Source organism: Sciurus carolinensis, chromosome 13 (assembly GCF_902686445.1).
Source record: "Sciurus carolinensis chromosome 13, mSciCar1.2, whole genome shotgun sequence".
NCBI lineage: Eukaryota > Metazoa > Chordata > Mammalia > Rodentia > Sciuridae > Sciurus > Sciurus carolinensis.
This window is the reverse complement of record NC_062225.1, coordinates 74,090,848-74,104,048: the sequence shown is the minus strand read 5'-3', so window position 1 is coordinate 74,104,048 and position 13,201 is coordinate 74,090,848. Positions and strand designations below refer to the sequence as shown.

The 13,201-nt window shown below is 39.3% G+C and overlaps 2 protein-coding genes across 2 annotated transcripts in view; one reads left to right on the top strand and one right to left on the bottom strand.

The window, feature by feature from the left end:
- The window catches only part of Hadha (hydroxyacyl-CoA dehydrogenase trifunctional multienzyme complex subunit alpha), a 45,476-nt gene that overhangs the window by 9,672 nt on the left and 22,603 nt on the right, over positions 1-13,201 (bottom strand). Inside the window, exons 8-13 of the mRNA XM_047523514.1 lie at positions 10,634-10,756; positions 10,083-10,201; positions 7,777-7,833; positions 6,354-6,463; positions 2,794-2,928; positions 85-256 (exon numbers count right to left, since the gene is read on the bottom strand). Of these exons, the coding sequence (XP_047379470.1) occupies positions 85-256; positions 2,794-2,928; positions 6,354-6,463; positions 7,777-7,833; positions 10,083-10,201; positions 10,634-10,756 (716 nt within the window). The remainder of the gene's footprint in view (positions 1-84; positions 257-2,793; positions 2,929-6,353; positions 6,464-7,776; positions 7,834-10,082; positions 10,202-10,633; positions 10,757-13,201) is intronic.
- On the top strand, positions 2,170-2,622 carry LOC124963691 (28S ribosomal protein S18c, mitochondrial-like). The gene is made up of 2 exons (XM_047523516.1): positions 2,170-2,421; positions 2,465-2,622. Exons 1-2 carry the CDS (start codon positions 2,170-2,172, stop codon positions 2,519-2,521), a joined length of 309 nt encoding a protein of 102 aa, XP_047379472.1. The 3' UTR covers positions 2,522-2,622.

The following is a 13,201-nucleotide window of genomic DNA, read 5'->3' as shown; positions in this document are numbered from 1 at the left end:
TGTAGAGAACCATGAGTTTCCTACTAGTTCTTTAAAAACTCCTCTCAGTGTCCCCTCCTCAAACACGTTAAGCCTCTTACTTACTGCTTCTACTTCCTTTAGCACTTTGTGCTTAACGCTGAGGTCCTCAAAAACAGCCTCAATCACCATGTCGGCTTTTTCAAAACCCTGGTAATCAAGCTGCCCAATCAAGTTGCTGAAGATGGAATCCCTTTCAAATGATGTGATAGCTTTCTTCTTCACTTTGTCATTCAATCTAGAAAAAAAGAAAGGAGGAGAGTAGCATTTATTGAGTGTCCATGGGCTAGAGAGCCACTGTGTGTTTTTCACAGTTCTGTGAAGGAGTTATTACTCCCATTTTAAGGTGACTGAGTTGCTCAAAGAAGCTCAGGGGCTTGTGATCATAGTACGACAAGGTACTAGCTTTCAAAAACAGGCTGACCCCAAGTGCACATGCTTTCTACTATAAAATAACCTCTAAATGCCCAACTTACATTAACTGTATCCCTCACAAAACAGTTCAATTTGCCAGGAGGAATAAATAGCTCAAATATGAGAATGGCAGAAGAGCAACAGTTCTAACTCTCTTACTAAGCCACCTGGTTGTCACACCTGCTGTGCCTCACTCCACAGCATTCTCTAACTGTAATCTTCTAGAGAAGCTTTAGTTCTCAAATTTTCAATCCCCTTCCCACTCAGCACTAGTAGCACACTGTACTTATCACACACAATATTAACTCAGTTTCTCCCTTTCCAAAGGGAGCTAAAAGGATTCCTGCTACTCAGGGTATTTTATTGCCAAGGAAAACAGACTCCCTTAGATTTAATTTGACCACACATTCAAAATAAGTAACGTAAAGCTTTCCTCTATTGAAGTAAGAAGCTAAATTCCATTCATTAATTTCTGTAACCAACAGAAAAACAAAGCCACAGATAAGTTAAAAGAGGTATCAAATTAAGGTCTTAAAAGTATGGGCTCAAACCTCTTGGTTTCTTTTCTTCTTCTTCTTCTTCTTTTTTTTTTTGGAGGTACTGGGGATTGAACCCAGGGACACTCTACCACTGAGCCACATCCCTGGCCCTTAATGCCAACTGGCTATTTCTAGGAGGGGACAGGACAGATGTCCCAAGTCAGTTGCATGATGAGTTACCCCTGTCAGAACTTTGTTTCTGAGATGAGAGGTAAACCTGGGATGGCTGTATCCAGACAGGTCTCAGAAAGAGGCTGTTGTAGAGCAACAATTTCTTTTTGGTGACTGTATTAATTACTGTGTGGGGATGCTTGTTTGCAAGTTTCAGAGTAATGCTGCTACTTCTCTAGCATAACCATTTTTTGGGGGGTCAGATCTTTTAATTCAACTCCTTTTTATCTTACAATAAGCTGCCAACATGACTAATCCTGGCGGGTCTTAAGTTAACATCATGGTAGCAATGTATGAACTCCTGTGCACCCAAAAGGTAACAACGTGCTTCAGCTACATAATCCATTTAAGAAACAAAAAAAGCTCATTCAGCTAAAAGTCACCAGCAGGACAGTCTAGGTGTAGTCAGTCATCGATCATGCTTGAGCGGAACACTGCTGAAACCAACCTCAGGCTGGCCAAGCTGCTGCTGCAGATCCCCTCTGCAAAACTGGTGGTATGTGTGTGTGGTGACTGGGCAGGTGTGGAGGGGGAGAATAAGTCACCCTTGTTAATTCAGAGTAAGACGGAGGCACAGTCTGCAAAGTCTCAGCAGTTAGGGACTCACTGGGAAATGGCTTCTCGTTGTCATGTCAGTCAGGCAAGACAAGGCCAAAGAGTCATGACTGTGCAGCCTTCACCTGCAGTTACCACACATTCCCTCACCCCCCAGCCTTAGCCCTCTCAACAGAGACACTGTCTTGCTGGTTCAGTAAGCCATTACACGACAGCAACTACATGCAAACTGCAGAATCCCACAGGCCTGAGGATTTCTAGTCTGATACCAAAGCATAAGATAAATGACATTTAGAAATACATACTAAGCAAGAAAATAAAACAAAATATCTACTGGAAAAGGTTTCCCCTTCTGCACTCAAAGACTAAGATTCCAGTGATGTTAAAGTTCTATGCTATCTATAACCAAATGAAGTGAAAGAAGGAATTAGTGTTTCTAAAAATCAAAATAGGAAGAGGAATAATGGGAATCATGGCAGCTGTGATTGCTTCTTGTGGTAGTTTAGGGAAGAAGTTGACAACCTGCATAATGGCTGCTGTCTGCCTCCCAAATCCCAGAACTCGCTCGGTGCTCTGGAGAAGGGGTTGTTCACAATACAAGCAGGTAACCGGCAATGAGGACCTGCCTGTTCCAATGGAAAATCCTTATAAGGAGCCTCTTAAGAAATGTATCTTGTGTGAGAAACGTGTAGATTATAAAAATGTACAGCTTCTGTCCCAATTTGTTTCTCCATTTACTGTGTGCATTTATGGAAGGCATATAACAGGTCTTTGTGGGAAGAAACAGAAAGAAATTACAAAAGCGATTAAGAGAGCTCAAATAATGGGGTTTATGCCAGTTACATACAAGGATCCTGCATATCTCAAAGACCCTAAAGTTTGTAACATCAAATATGGGGAATAAATGATATAAGGTTATCACCAATAAACTTGTTTTATAATAAAAAAAAAAATCAAAATAAATGTGGCTTAACTATGGAGTATCACCATGTTCAGGGTAAAGAATCTGTGATGGCAAACCACTCCCCCAAACCAAAACACCAAAAAAATCCCCTAAAAAATGTTTACTCCTGGCAAAAGCAAAGCGCAGCCTTACCCTTTGAACACCTGTTGCTGTCCCCGGCCCAGTCCAGCTACCGTAGTATCTTTAAGAAGGGTCTTCAGTCCCTTGTCCACAGAGACTTGGGCAATGCCTGCTCCCATCAGCCCTGCACCAAGAATAGCTAAATGCCTGAAAGCAAAGGATGGGAAAGAATTCTTACTTGTTTTGGTAAACATGGGAGGTTGCCCAAGTTATCATCCAATGAACCAACTCAAGCAGACACAACTAGGAGGTACTTTAAATAATTTCTACCTATACAAATACAATTTTAATAAATGATTGATTTTTTAAAGTGAAATGCAAACATCTATTAGGTCTAAAAGAACAGGTCTTCTCAGAACTATACTAATTCCCTATAGTGCCTGAAGATCATGGAAAATGAAACCATCCCTTCTAAGCCTAAATCAACATGAAGATTTTTGTTTTCTAAACAAAGGCTACCTTGCAGTGATATGTCTGAAGACTGTTTCTTGCTGGTTAAGCACTGATTTGTTAGTGATTTTACCCTTTTCCAGCTGTCTTTCATCTCTCCTGAAAGCTGTGCCTCTCTTGCCTCACCTGGATTAGTTTGCGTCTCCTTCTTGGTCTCTGCTCCAGGTCGTCCCCGTCTCCAGTGCCTCTACATCACTGCCCCTTTCACTTTCACCCCTGACTCCTCTTTAACTTGTTGGGACCACCTGATTGGCTTTATATACAATATCACTGTTTCCTCAAATTCTCAGCTTTCTGAAGATGAGAGAGCCTATGTGATGATTATTTTTAGTTCTCCAGTTCTGGAACAATATACCACAGTAAATAACTAAAAAAAAATTTTTTTTTTTTTTTTTTTTTTTTTTTTTTTTTGCGGTGCTGGGGATTGAACCCAGGGCCTTGTGCTTGCGAGGCAAGCACTCTACCAACTGAGCTATCTCCCCAGCCCTTTTTTTTTTTTGGTAAAAGAAACACTTCTTTCATCAAAGAATCCTAGGTTTATAGTTCTGTAGATGTAAATCAGAGTTGTAATGAGGGATAAAGTTTCATTCCTAACCATTCTGGTTATAATGTTAAAAAAATCATACTTGAGTCCTGAGCAGGAAGACTAACTTCAAGTCCAGGAAGCATCTCCCAAATGCAGCTTTGTAACAATACAAATATTTATTTACTACCTTCAATTCTTTTCCAAGTTAGGTCAACTCTTAGATCATCCTGTTTTTTCTATCCATTTAATTTTGAGTTTTTGAATTTTTCTTTTTCTTTTTCTTTTTTTTTTTGGTACCAGGGATTGAACTCAGGGACACTTGACCACTGAGCAACATCCCCAGGCCTATTTTGTATTTTATTTAGAGACAGGGTCTCACTGAGTTGCTTAGTGCCTTGCTTTTGCTGAGGCTGGCTCTGAACTCGTGATCCTCCTGACTCAACCTGTGGAGCCACTGGAATTACAGGCATGCACCACAGTGTCCAGTAAGTTTTTGATTCATGATTTTTGTCTTAAAAATACAAGTGCATTTTTGTCTTAACTACAAGTGCTTATTTAAGGATATTTAATTCAAGTTTGGGAATGTTCTGTTGTAGTGTTTTTCTGCATTGTGATTGGGGAGAGTAATGTTCATAAGCTTACATGCTTTGATTCTCACTCATTTTCTATTTTTTCCTTATATTAGCTTTAATGGATGATGCGTCTCTTTTTTGTATAGTTGGTACATAATACATAGTGCTATCTGAATATAGCAATAAGAGGAATATGCAGACAGGAATAACAGTGTGAAGTGGCACACGAGATGTCTTACATTACCCTCTACTGCGCTCACAATTACATGCTCTCTCTTTCACCTTCTCCTTGCCTCCCTCTCTCTCTCTCTGGTATTGAGGATTAAACCCAGTGCCCATATACCACTGAACTATGTCCTTAGCTCCTTCTATTTTGAGACAAGGTCTTGTTAAGTTGCCAAAGCTGGCCTTGAACTTCCGATCCTCCTGCCTCCCAAGTAGCTGAGATTACAGGTGTGTGTCACTGCACCTGGCGGAAAGTACAATTTCCTTACTTGACAACACTGTACATGGAGGGATGGGGGTGAAGGTATTAGATAGCATCAGGTTAGGAGCTGGTGTGTCTTTGGGTTGTGTGATTTTTGGTCTTAATATTTTTGTCTCTTCCTTCGTTTCTTGTCACAATAAAGTCCTCTCTTAGAAGTTAACAATACTTCAAAGAACAAATAAAAAATAATAATATCAAAAAGAAAAAAGAAAGTCAAAACTTTTTATGTAATTTAAAAAATTGTTGGGGATGAACACTAAATTCAGTCCAACCTTTGGCTATCACTTAAACCTTTCTGAGAGTGCTATAAGACTTTACCATGTACTTAAATTGTGTTTGTGCAATAGAATAAACACTGAGCTCCCATTAAAAAAAAAAAAAAAGAAGAAATTAGCAATACTCTGCATTCTGTTTATGCTGTACATGAAGAATGGGGCTTTGTTTCCTTGTTAATCTGTTTGATCTTTACAGAATGTGTGAAAAGGTCTATTTTTAAGTGGCCAACATTATTCTACTGCAACACAGGAGTAATTTACCAGATCCATTAAATAAAAGGTACTGTTACTCTTAGGCAACAAACAATTGGTCTGATTGATACCAATCACTAAGTGTGTGGAGAAGGAGTTTAAGGTTGCATTTCAGATTCTATTTGGAGATCAGCCCTCTTGGCTAGAGTCTTATCTGTCTCACCCAAGTTCTCTTCCAGTTTATCTTCTATTTTGGGTGTAATCTCATTAAAGGTAAACTGTAGAAGGGACTTCAGCTACTTCTCTTCAATCCCTCACTGAAACACAGCTAGAACAGGGTTTTCAACCTCAGTGCTGCTGCTGTTTTGGGTTGTACTAGTCCTGTGATGGGGGCCGTTCTGTGCACTGTAAGGTGTTTAGCAGCAGCCCTAGCCTTGAGCCATTAGACGTCAGTAACTTCTCTTCCTCCCCAGTTGTGATAACCAAAAATGTTCTCACACACTCAAATATCTCCTGGAGGGGGCAAAATCATCCAGGATGAGGAGCAGTGAACTAGGGTAGAGACATATTAAGTTGAAGATGCTGAAAAGCAGCATAACATTAAAAGAGGATTGTGATAAGTAGACATAGGCAGGAATAATCTCACCGCTTAGGTTGTAAGTTAAAAGAAGCAGAAGATTTTAACAATGATAATGATACTTTATATTTTTTAATGAAGAAGTGAGTTCCCAGAGATGGCATCTCAGGTCAGAGAGAGAGAAACAGAGAAGACCACTGAATGGTACAGAGTGCATTCAGGAAGGGGGACCTAAATTGGACTTCTTAGGGACATCAATATAAGACAAGGAAGCTCTCGATAGGAGTCACTATAGGAACAGAGAAAACTCAGAACAGGCAGAACTTTGAAAGTCAAAATGTTCTTGGTATGAATAAAGGCTCTAATGTGCTCAGGACAGAAGAGGTTGAGGGCAAGACCAAATCAACATATAAATCAAGTTCTGCAGCTCTTCAAAGACATCTGTAAGCTTTGCACACAGTAACATTCACCAGAGCTTCTAAGTTTAACTTACTTAACATCCTTCTGTGGGGCTCCAAATTTATTTTTCTTGCATAGGACTTGGCCATGATAAAGTCCCACCAAGGCCTTTGATTCTTTGGTCATTGCCAGCTCTCCAAATTTCTGAAAAGTAAAGAACAAGAAAAGGTAGAAATTTACAGTGACTTAGATTCACTTCAGTTTGTTTTTCTCTGTTGAGAACAGATAGTGCTTGCAACACCTCAGTTTCTCAGGGGTGCTCAGGAAACCCACCAGTGCCTGTGCTGTCTCCCACTGATTTTTTTTTTTTTTTAATTTTCTGCAGCATGTTCTCACTATTGCTTTGAAAGGTTTGGGGTGTAATTTAGCTCTTGGATTCTTTACAGCAAAGGTGTAATATTCTTTATCACAAAACTATGTATCAGAGCCAAACAGGTCTTCACAGATGTCTCAAACATCTACTTGAGTTGGAAAGATGAGGCCCAGAAACATGAAGTGACTCTGCTGTTTAAAGCCACACTAACTCAAAGTGGCAGAAATGGAACTTGACTCCTAACTCTAGTTCTTTTTCCATAATACCAGGCTGCCCTGCAAGATACCTACCACCATTTTAAAAAGTGTCTCAATTTAGTGGTTAAAAGCATAAGATTTAGTGTCTGGGTTTGACACAGTTGGGTTGAGTACTGGCTCTGAAAACGGTCAGGCATGGTGGTACATGCCTATAATCCCAGTGACTCAGGAGACAGAGACAGGAGGATCTCAATTTTGAGGTCAGTTTAGTGAGACCCTTAGGAACTTAACAAGACCCTGTTTCAAGACCCTGTCCATGTGCCACTGTACCCGGCCTACCTTTGTCTTTCATTGGGTATGAGACATTTCTTTACATTTTCTAATTACCAAAAGATGCTGGGCTTCAACATCTCATTTCTAGGTCCTGACAGGTACTCTCTCAATGTATTCATTTTGCCACAACAAGATCAGTCCAAATGCAGAACGAAACTATCCAAGCTCTGGGCATGGTGGTGCATGCCTGTAATCCTAGCTACAAGAGAGGCTGGGGCAGGAAGATCACAAGTTGAAAAATTGCCTGGGCTACTTAGCAAAACCATCTGAAAATTTTTAAAAAAGGTAGCGCACCCCTGGGTTTAATCCTCAGTACCACAAAAACAAAACAAAACAAAGCAAAACAAAATACAAAAAACTGTCCAAGAGATTCATTTCAAAAGGGTTAAAACTCTGCTGCTCTTCCTTCTAGTTACAATTTCATTATGAAAAGCAAGTTCAAACCTGCAGACTATCAGTGATTTTCTCAGCATCAACTTGTTCACTGAGAAAAGAGAACCACTGAAGAAAAAAAAATTATTAGGCTTTGGATATTTTTTTTTCCCTACTTTAAACAGAGTTCTGTGTCTTTGGTTTTCCTGTAATAGACAATAAAAAATTGGAAGTAACTTTACCTGTGATTCAGCAAGATAACCAGCATCACTCCCTTGCTCAAGTCCAGTCTTTACAACCTAAAAAACACAGAAAGCACTTGTTCAGTGTTGGAATAGACTGGTGAGATGTACAATAATGCTTTATAAAATTGCTGTATTGGTAGGCTTTTCAAAGAGTAGGTCAAAAATCTAGATTTATGAGAAAGCACAGGACCAAGTGCCTGGTTGCTCTAGACTGACTGACCTCTCCATCTTGGAGGCTACCGCTGAACCTAGCACGAAGTAGCTTACCTCACTCCTCTCGCTTCCCTCCTTTCTCCAAGTGTAGACAGACCCTCAGTTTCTCCTCTCAGCCCTTTACTCTCTCTATGCTTTCTTTCTCTGATGTATGATCTAGTTTACCACAGGAACATGAACTCTACGAAATTCTACTTCACATTGAAGTAAGAGCTATCCTAGGTACAATGGCAAATACAGAAGACGAAGAAATGACCCCAAACCCAATCACCAGAATTTATGGGAATGACAAAACAAAAACAAACTAAATCCTTATTCCTAACCCTGAGTTTGGTCTAAACCATTGTTTGAATTTCCCGTAACATCTAAACTCAACACATCAAAATTTAATTTATAATTCCTCTTTGGGCAAGTTTCTTACTACTTTTGTAATTTTAGTTTTACATCTCAAGCCTAACTTACCAAGATACTTGTCTAATTCATTGCTCTACATTCTCTCTCCCAATATTCATCTTTACCCATGACTATGAAAACAGCTCTCTATCATCTACATGGGACAAAGGTAAAATCTGTCAATTCATAACTGCCAACATTCTAAAATCTAGCTTCAAGCTGCCTTTCTTCAGATTGACATCTCACTTCTCACCTTTAAAAGCTGGTTTTGTTAAATGCTCCTTGAAAAGTCTCATATTTTCTAGCTTCCATGACTGTTCAAAATACCCGACCCACTTGACGTAACTTTCCCTTCACCTACCCTCCACTCATTTTTCAGGGCTCAGGTCAGAGCCCCTGCGGCTTTTCCTGATCTCTCGGGCTCAGAGTGATTGCTCCCTCCCATGTGTAAGCCTCCCAGTACCTGCCATTAATCTTGAGCTGCCTTATGTCTCTTACAAAGCTATCTGCCTTCCCACAAGTATATGTTTAATCTCCCCGGCCCAGACTGTGAGATGAACACAGGTAGGGGATCAGGTTTCACATTTCATTTAATTTTTCTGCAGTATTGGGGATGAACCCAGGGCCTTGTGCAGACTAGGCAAACATTCTACCAGTGAGCTACACCTGGCCTATATTTCATATTTTAAGTAATCTGGTGTCTTCTACTCAAAATATATTTGTTGACTGACCCAATCTGCAATTGTGAAGTCTTCAATCATGTGCTCTCTTAATCCTCTTAATCTTGGGTTTTTCAGATGGAAGATTCTAAATTTTAAAGTCTACCTTAAGGTTTCTTTTATTTATTTATTTAATTTTTTAAAGTTGTTAATGGACCTTTATTTAATTCATTTGTATGTGGTGCTGGGAATTGAACCCAGTGCCTCACACATGCTAGGCAAGTGCCCTACCACCGAGCCACAACCCCAGCCCCAGACAGAGGTTTCTTCAACTCTGTGACCATTTTAATTATTCTCCTGGATCTTTTTCAGAACTTTTTTATATCATTATGTCTTCTTAATAATTATAGTAATAGGGAGTCAGGCACAGAGGCACATGCCTATAATCCTAGCGGCTTAGGAGTCTGAGGCAGGAGGATTGTGAGCTCAAAACCAGACTTAGCAATTCAGTGAGGCCCTAAGCAAGTTAGTGAGACCCTGTCTCAAAATAAAATATAAAAAGGGCTGGGGATGTTGCTCAATGGTTAAACACCCCTGGGTTCAATCCCTGGTACCAAAAAAAGAAAAAAAAAAAAAAAAAGCAATGGGGAAGACTCTGAGGATTTTAGGTCCTGACAGTCGTTCCGATTAAGGATAGAGTAACCATTACTTTTGTGTCAACTACCTCATAATCATGTATAATATTTTTCTGGCCTTCTTTTGCTGATAAGACTTAAGATCCTTTCCTGCTTTCCTGGTTTCTTCTGACAGATTTAAACCTATCAACTGATGAGCATGGCATGTCTAACACTGTTTCCCCCAAAACTTCATTATTTATGGCTCCTTATAGCTTGACATGTTCTGCCCTTATTTTGTAAGTACTTTAATAGCAGACTTAAGAACTTCAGTACTGACATCTGTGGTCCAAAATGGCAATATGAGTTCTCTATAAGGGGAGAAAATATGAGAATGGTAAGAGTATGGGCTAAGAAGACTCACATCAATTATTTTCAGAGGGGCAGGATAAAGGCCTTTGGTCTGCTTTCGAACTTTGTCTTCCACAGTTTTGTAAATCTGTCGTCGAACAAATGGAATAGTCATGGCGTATGCTGTTAGTTCTGTAAGGTAAAAGCGCTTTTAGATACTTTTGCCAAGAGTCTAGCTCCCTTGTTAGTTTGTTCTCTAAACTCCATAAAAATGCAATAATTCTAGTTACTGAAAGAACTCTTCTTTAATATACACGATCTAAACAAGGTTTAATTAGTTGATAAATGTTAAAGTTTGGCCTTGGGTACATGCATGTTTATTACATTATTATAGTATTCTACTTTTATATTAATGTTTAAAATTTTCTAAAGTACAAGTTTTTAGCAAACAGCTTTAACTGACCATTTTAACTTGACTCGCACAGAATAGTGAAATTCTTTAATGCTTGAGTTTTTGCTTACCATAAAAAATGTACTCTACCTCTTCCTCATTCTGAATCTATAGCAAATAAAATAAATGCCCAGGGAGGAAGTTTTGCCTTTGTTCTTTACAAAGATACTCACTTTCCACCAATCCCTTGTTTCTCTTAGGAGAGATCTTCTTATCAACTAGTCCATTGGCAAAATTAACTGCAACTTCTTCTAAGTATTCAATTGTCCGTTCCTCTGGAGGTTTTACTCCTGGTCCTGTAAAAATGAACACAACAGATTGGATGCAAGAGGATTTAGATCAGTTCCAGCTAGGCAAAAACCTAGGCATGCCAAAGCCAAAGGCTGCAGTGCAGTATGACATTTCAGACTGGAGGACTAGTAGGTGGCAGTCGAGAATATGGACTCAAAAAAGAGGGGAAATACATTGAGTAAAGGGGCAAAAATGTGCTCAAAAGTAGAAAACAAGGTCCTGAATCTTTCAGTTGGACTTCCACTTTTACAGGATGTAGTATTATCTTATGTGGCTGGCACTCTTGCTATAAAACTGGAAAAAAATGAATATATTGAAAAATCATTTGTAAAGACACCAGAAAGCTGTGGATTCAACAAGGTCTATATAAAATAAAATTCCAGAAAGGGAAGAGCCTTTCTTAGGTGAACTGGTGATTGCTGGTCATTTTCTTTTAGGGGATATGCCCCATTTGCTTTGGGGCCTGGGCTGAAGCTGAAGGATGCTACTGGGGTCAAGTGAAGTCATCAGTTTCTGGTGATCATGAACACCAAGTCAGAAGCTAGAAGAAATCACATGTAAAGTCAGTTTTCCAGATGGAATATTTTTAGAGTTCTAAGTCAGTCAAGAGACTTGAGGGGGCTAGGTCAGAAAGGCAGAGTGAAATCTCTCACAGTGTCATGAGTGTCATGATGTTTACTACACAAAGTACTTCTATGGAGAAGGGGATCTGTAACACATATGCAACTGATTTCCCACTCAAGGCATTTGCCAAATTTGAACCTGAGGGAAGCAGGACACTACAGTGAGGCCCAGGATGGGTGGGGTAGCTCAGTGGTAGAATGTATGCTTACTAGGCACTGGATTTCAACCCCAGCACCACACAGAGACATACACACACACACACACACATACACACACGCACGCACGCATGCGGGCATGCACATAGAATGAGGCTTCAAAATCCAAAGAGAATTTACAGGGCTGAGAAACCAAACACCTACCAGGTTCTCAATCTAAAGTGTTCAAGAACCCCATTGGAGGAGGTGGTTGGAGTCTAAAAAGCAATCTCATACAGTCTGTGGCACTTAGGAAACAATTCTAATAGAGGGAGGAGCCTGCAACAAATACACAACTGATCTCTCCCTTACAACATCAGTCTTGTTTTGAACCTGTGTGGGGAAGGAGAAAAAAGAATCAAGCCTCAAACTTCTGAATGGTAAAAATTCACTTATCCAGAAAAGTCATCATGCAGTCCTAATTCTGCAGGGAGGTCAAGGAAATTGAAATCTGTAAAGAACAGTGGAAAGTAGGTACCACACAAAAGGGATCTTATACAGGGGCTCCTCAAAACTTTGGCAGAGTACTATTCTGTACATGCATGAGAGGAAACTACCTGAGGTCAAAGAAAGAACCACCACAGAGGTACAAGAGGAGGCCAGGAGACAAATTGATTGATAGAAACAGATCCGGAAATGAAACAAAAGGTAGAATGAGCAGACACCAAGTTAAAAAGGCTATTGAAAATTCATGCCATGTTCAAGAAGGTAGAGGAAAATAGGAATAAAATGAGAATAAACTGAAAAGATAAAAGTGAATCAAATGTTACTTTTAAAGGTGAAGAAAAAACTAAAATGAATAATACACAGCATGGAAGATCAACAGCAGATGGTATGCCAAAAGGAAAAAAGATCAGAAAATCTGAATAGATGGCAATAGAAAATATCCAGAATTAAAGAACCCTAAAAACAAACAGCTAGAGTTTCATTTTGGGACTATGTCAAGTGATCTAATATATGAAACTGGAATCTCCAAAAAGGGAGGCAGAAAAATATTTGAAGAAGCAATAGCCAAAGAAGTTCCCAATTTTGAAGAAAACAAAACCCCCATATATTGAAGATGTTCAATGAATTCCATGTATAATAAACATAAAAACAAAACAAATCCAAAAAACCCCGAAGCTGGGTGCAGCAGCACTAAAGTAGGAGGATCGTAAGTTTGACGCCAGCCTTAGCAATTTAAAGAGGCCCTGTCTCAAAAAAAAAAAAAGCCCAGAAATTTCCCTTTTTCATCTTTTTTTTTTTTTTTTTAAGATAACTGTCTAAAACAAAAATGCCATATTGAGGAATCTGAAATAAACAAGAAGTAAAATACATAACAACAAAAAGCACAAAGGATAGGAAAGAATGAAAGTAAACTCTAAAGGTTTTACACCCATGTGAAACGACAGATCATATGAAGACAGACTGAAGTACCAGAACTATGCTGGTGTACTGTAGATGAAGGAATTGAAAGACTTAAGGAAACTGAGATGTTAGAGTACATCACTCAAGTGCCAATTCAAGGTGGGCATGGTTACTATAAGTAGAGGAGCCAAAGCAGTAAAATAATCTATGGTGTTGGCTACTTGATCGTGGTGTCCTTAGAAAAGAAACAGATGGGTAGTCTACTAAATTTTTACTTGTTCTAGA

Bases quoted from the DNA above. Each gene is read 5' to 3' on its own strand.
- LOC124963691 (XM_047523516.1), top strand. From the start codon at position 2,170: ATGGCAGCTGTGATTGCTTCTTGTGGTAGTTTAGGGAAGAAGTTGACA. The intron at 2,422-2,464 runs GTTTCTCCATTT...GGCATATAACAG, and splicing joins TACAGCTTCTGTCCCAATTT to GTCTTTGTGGGAAGAAACAG.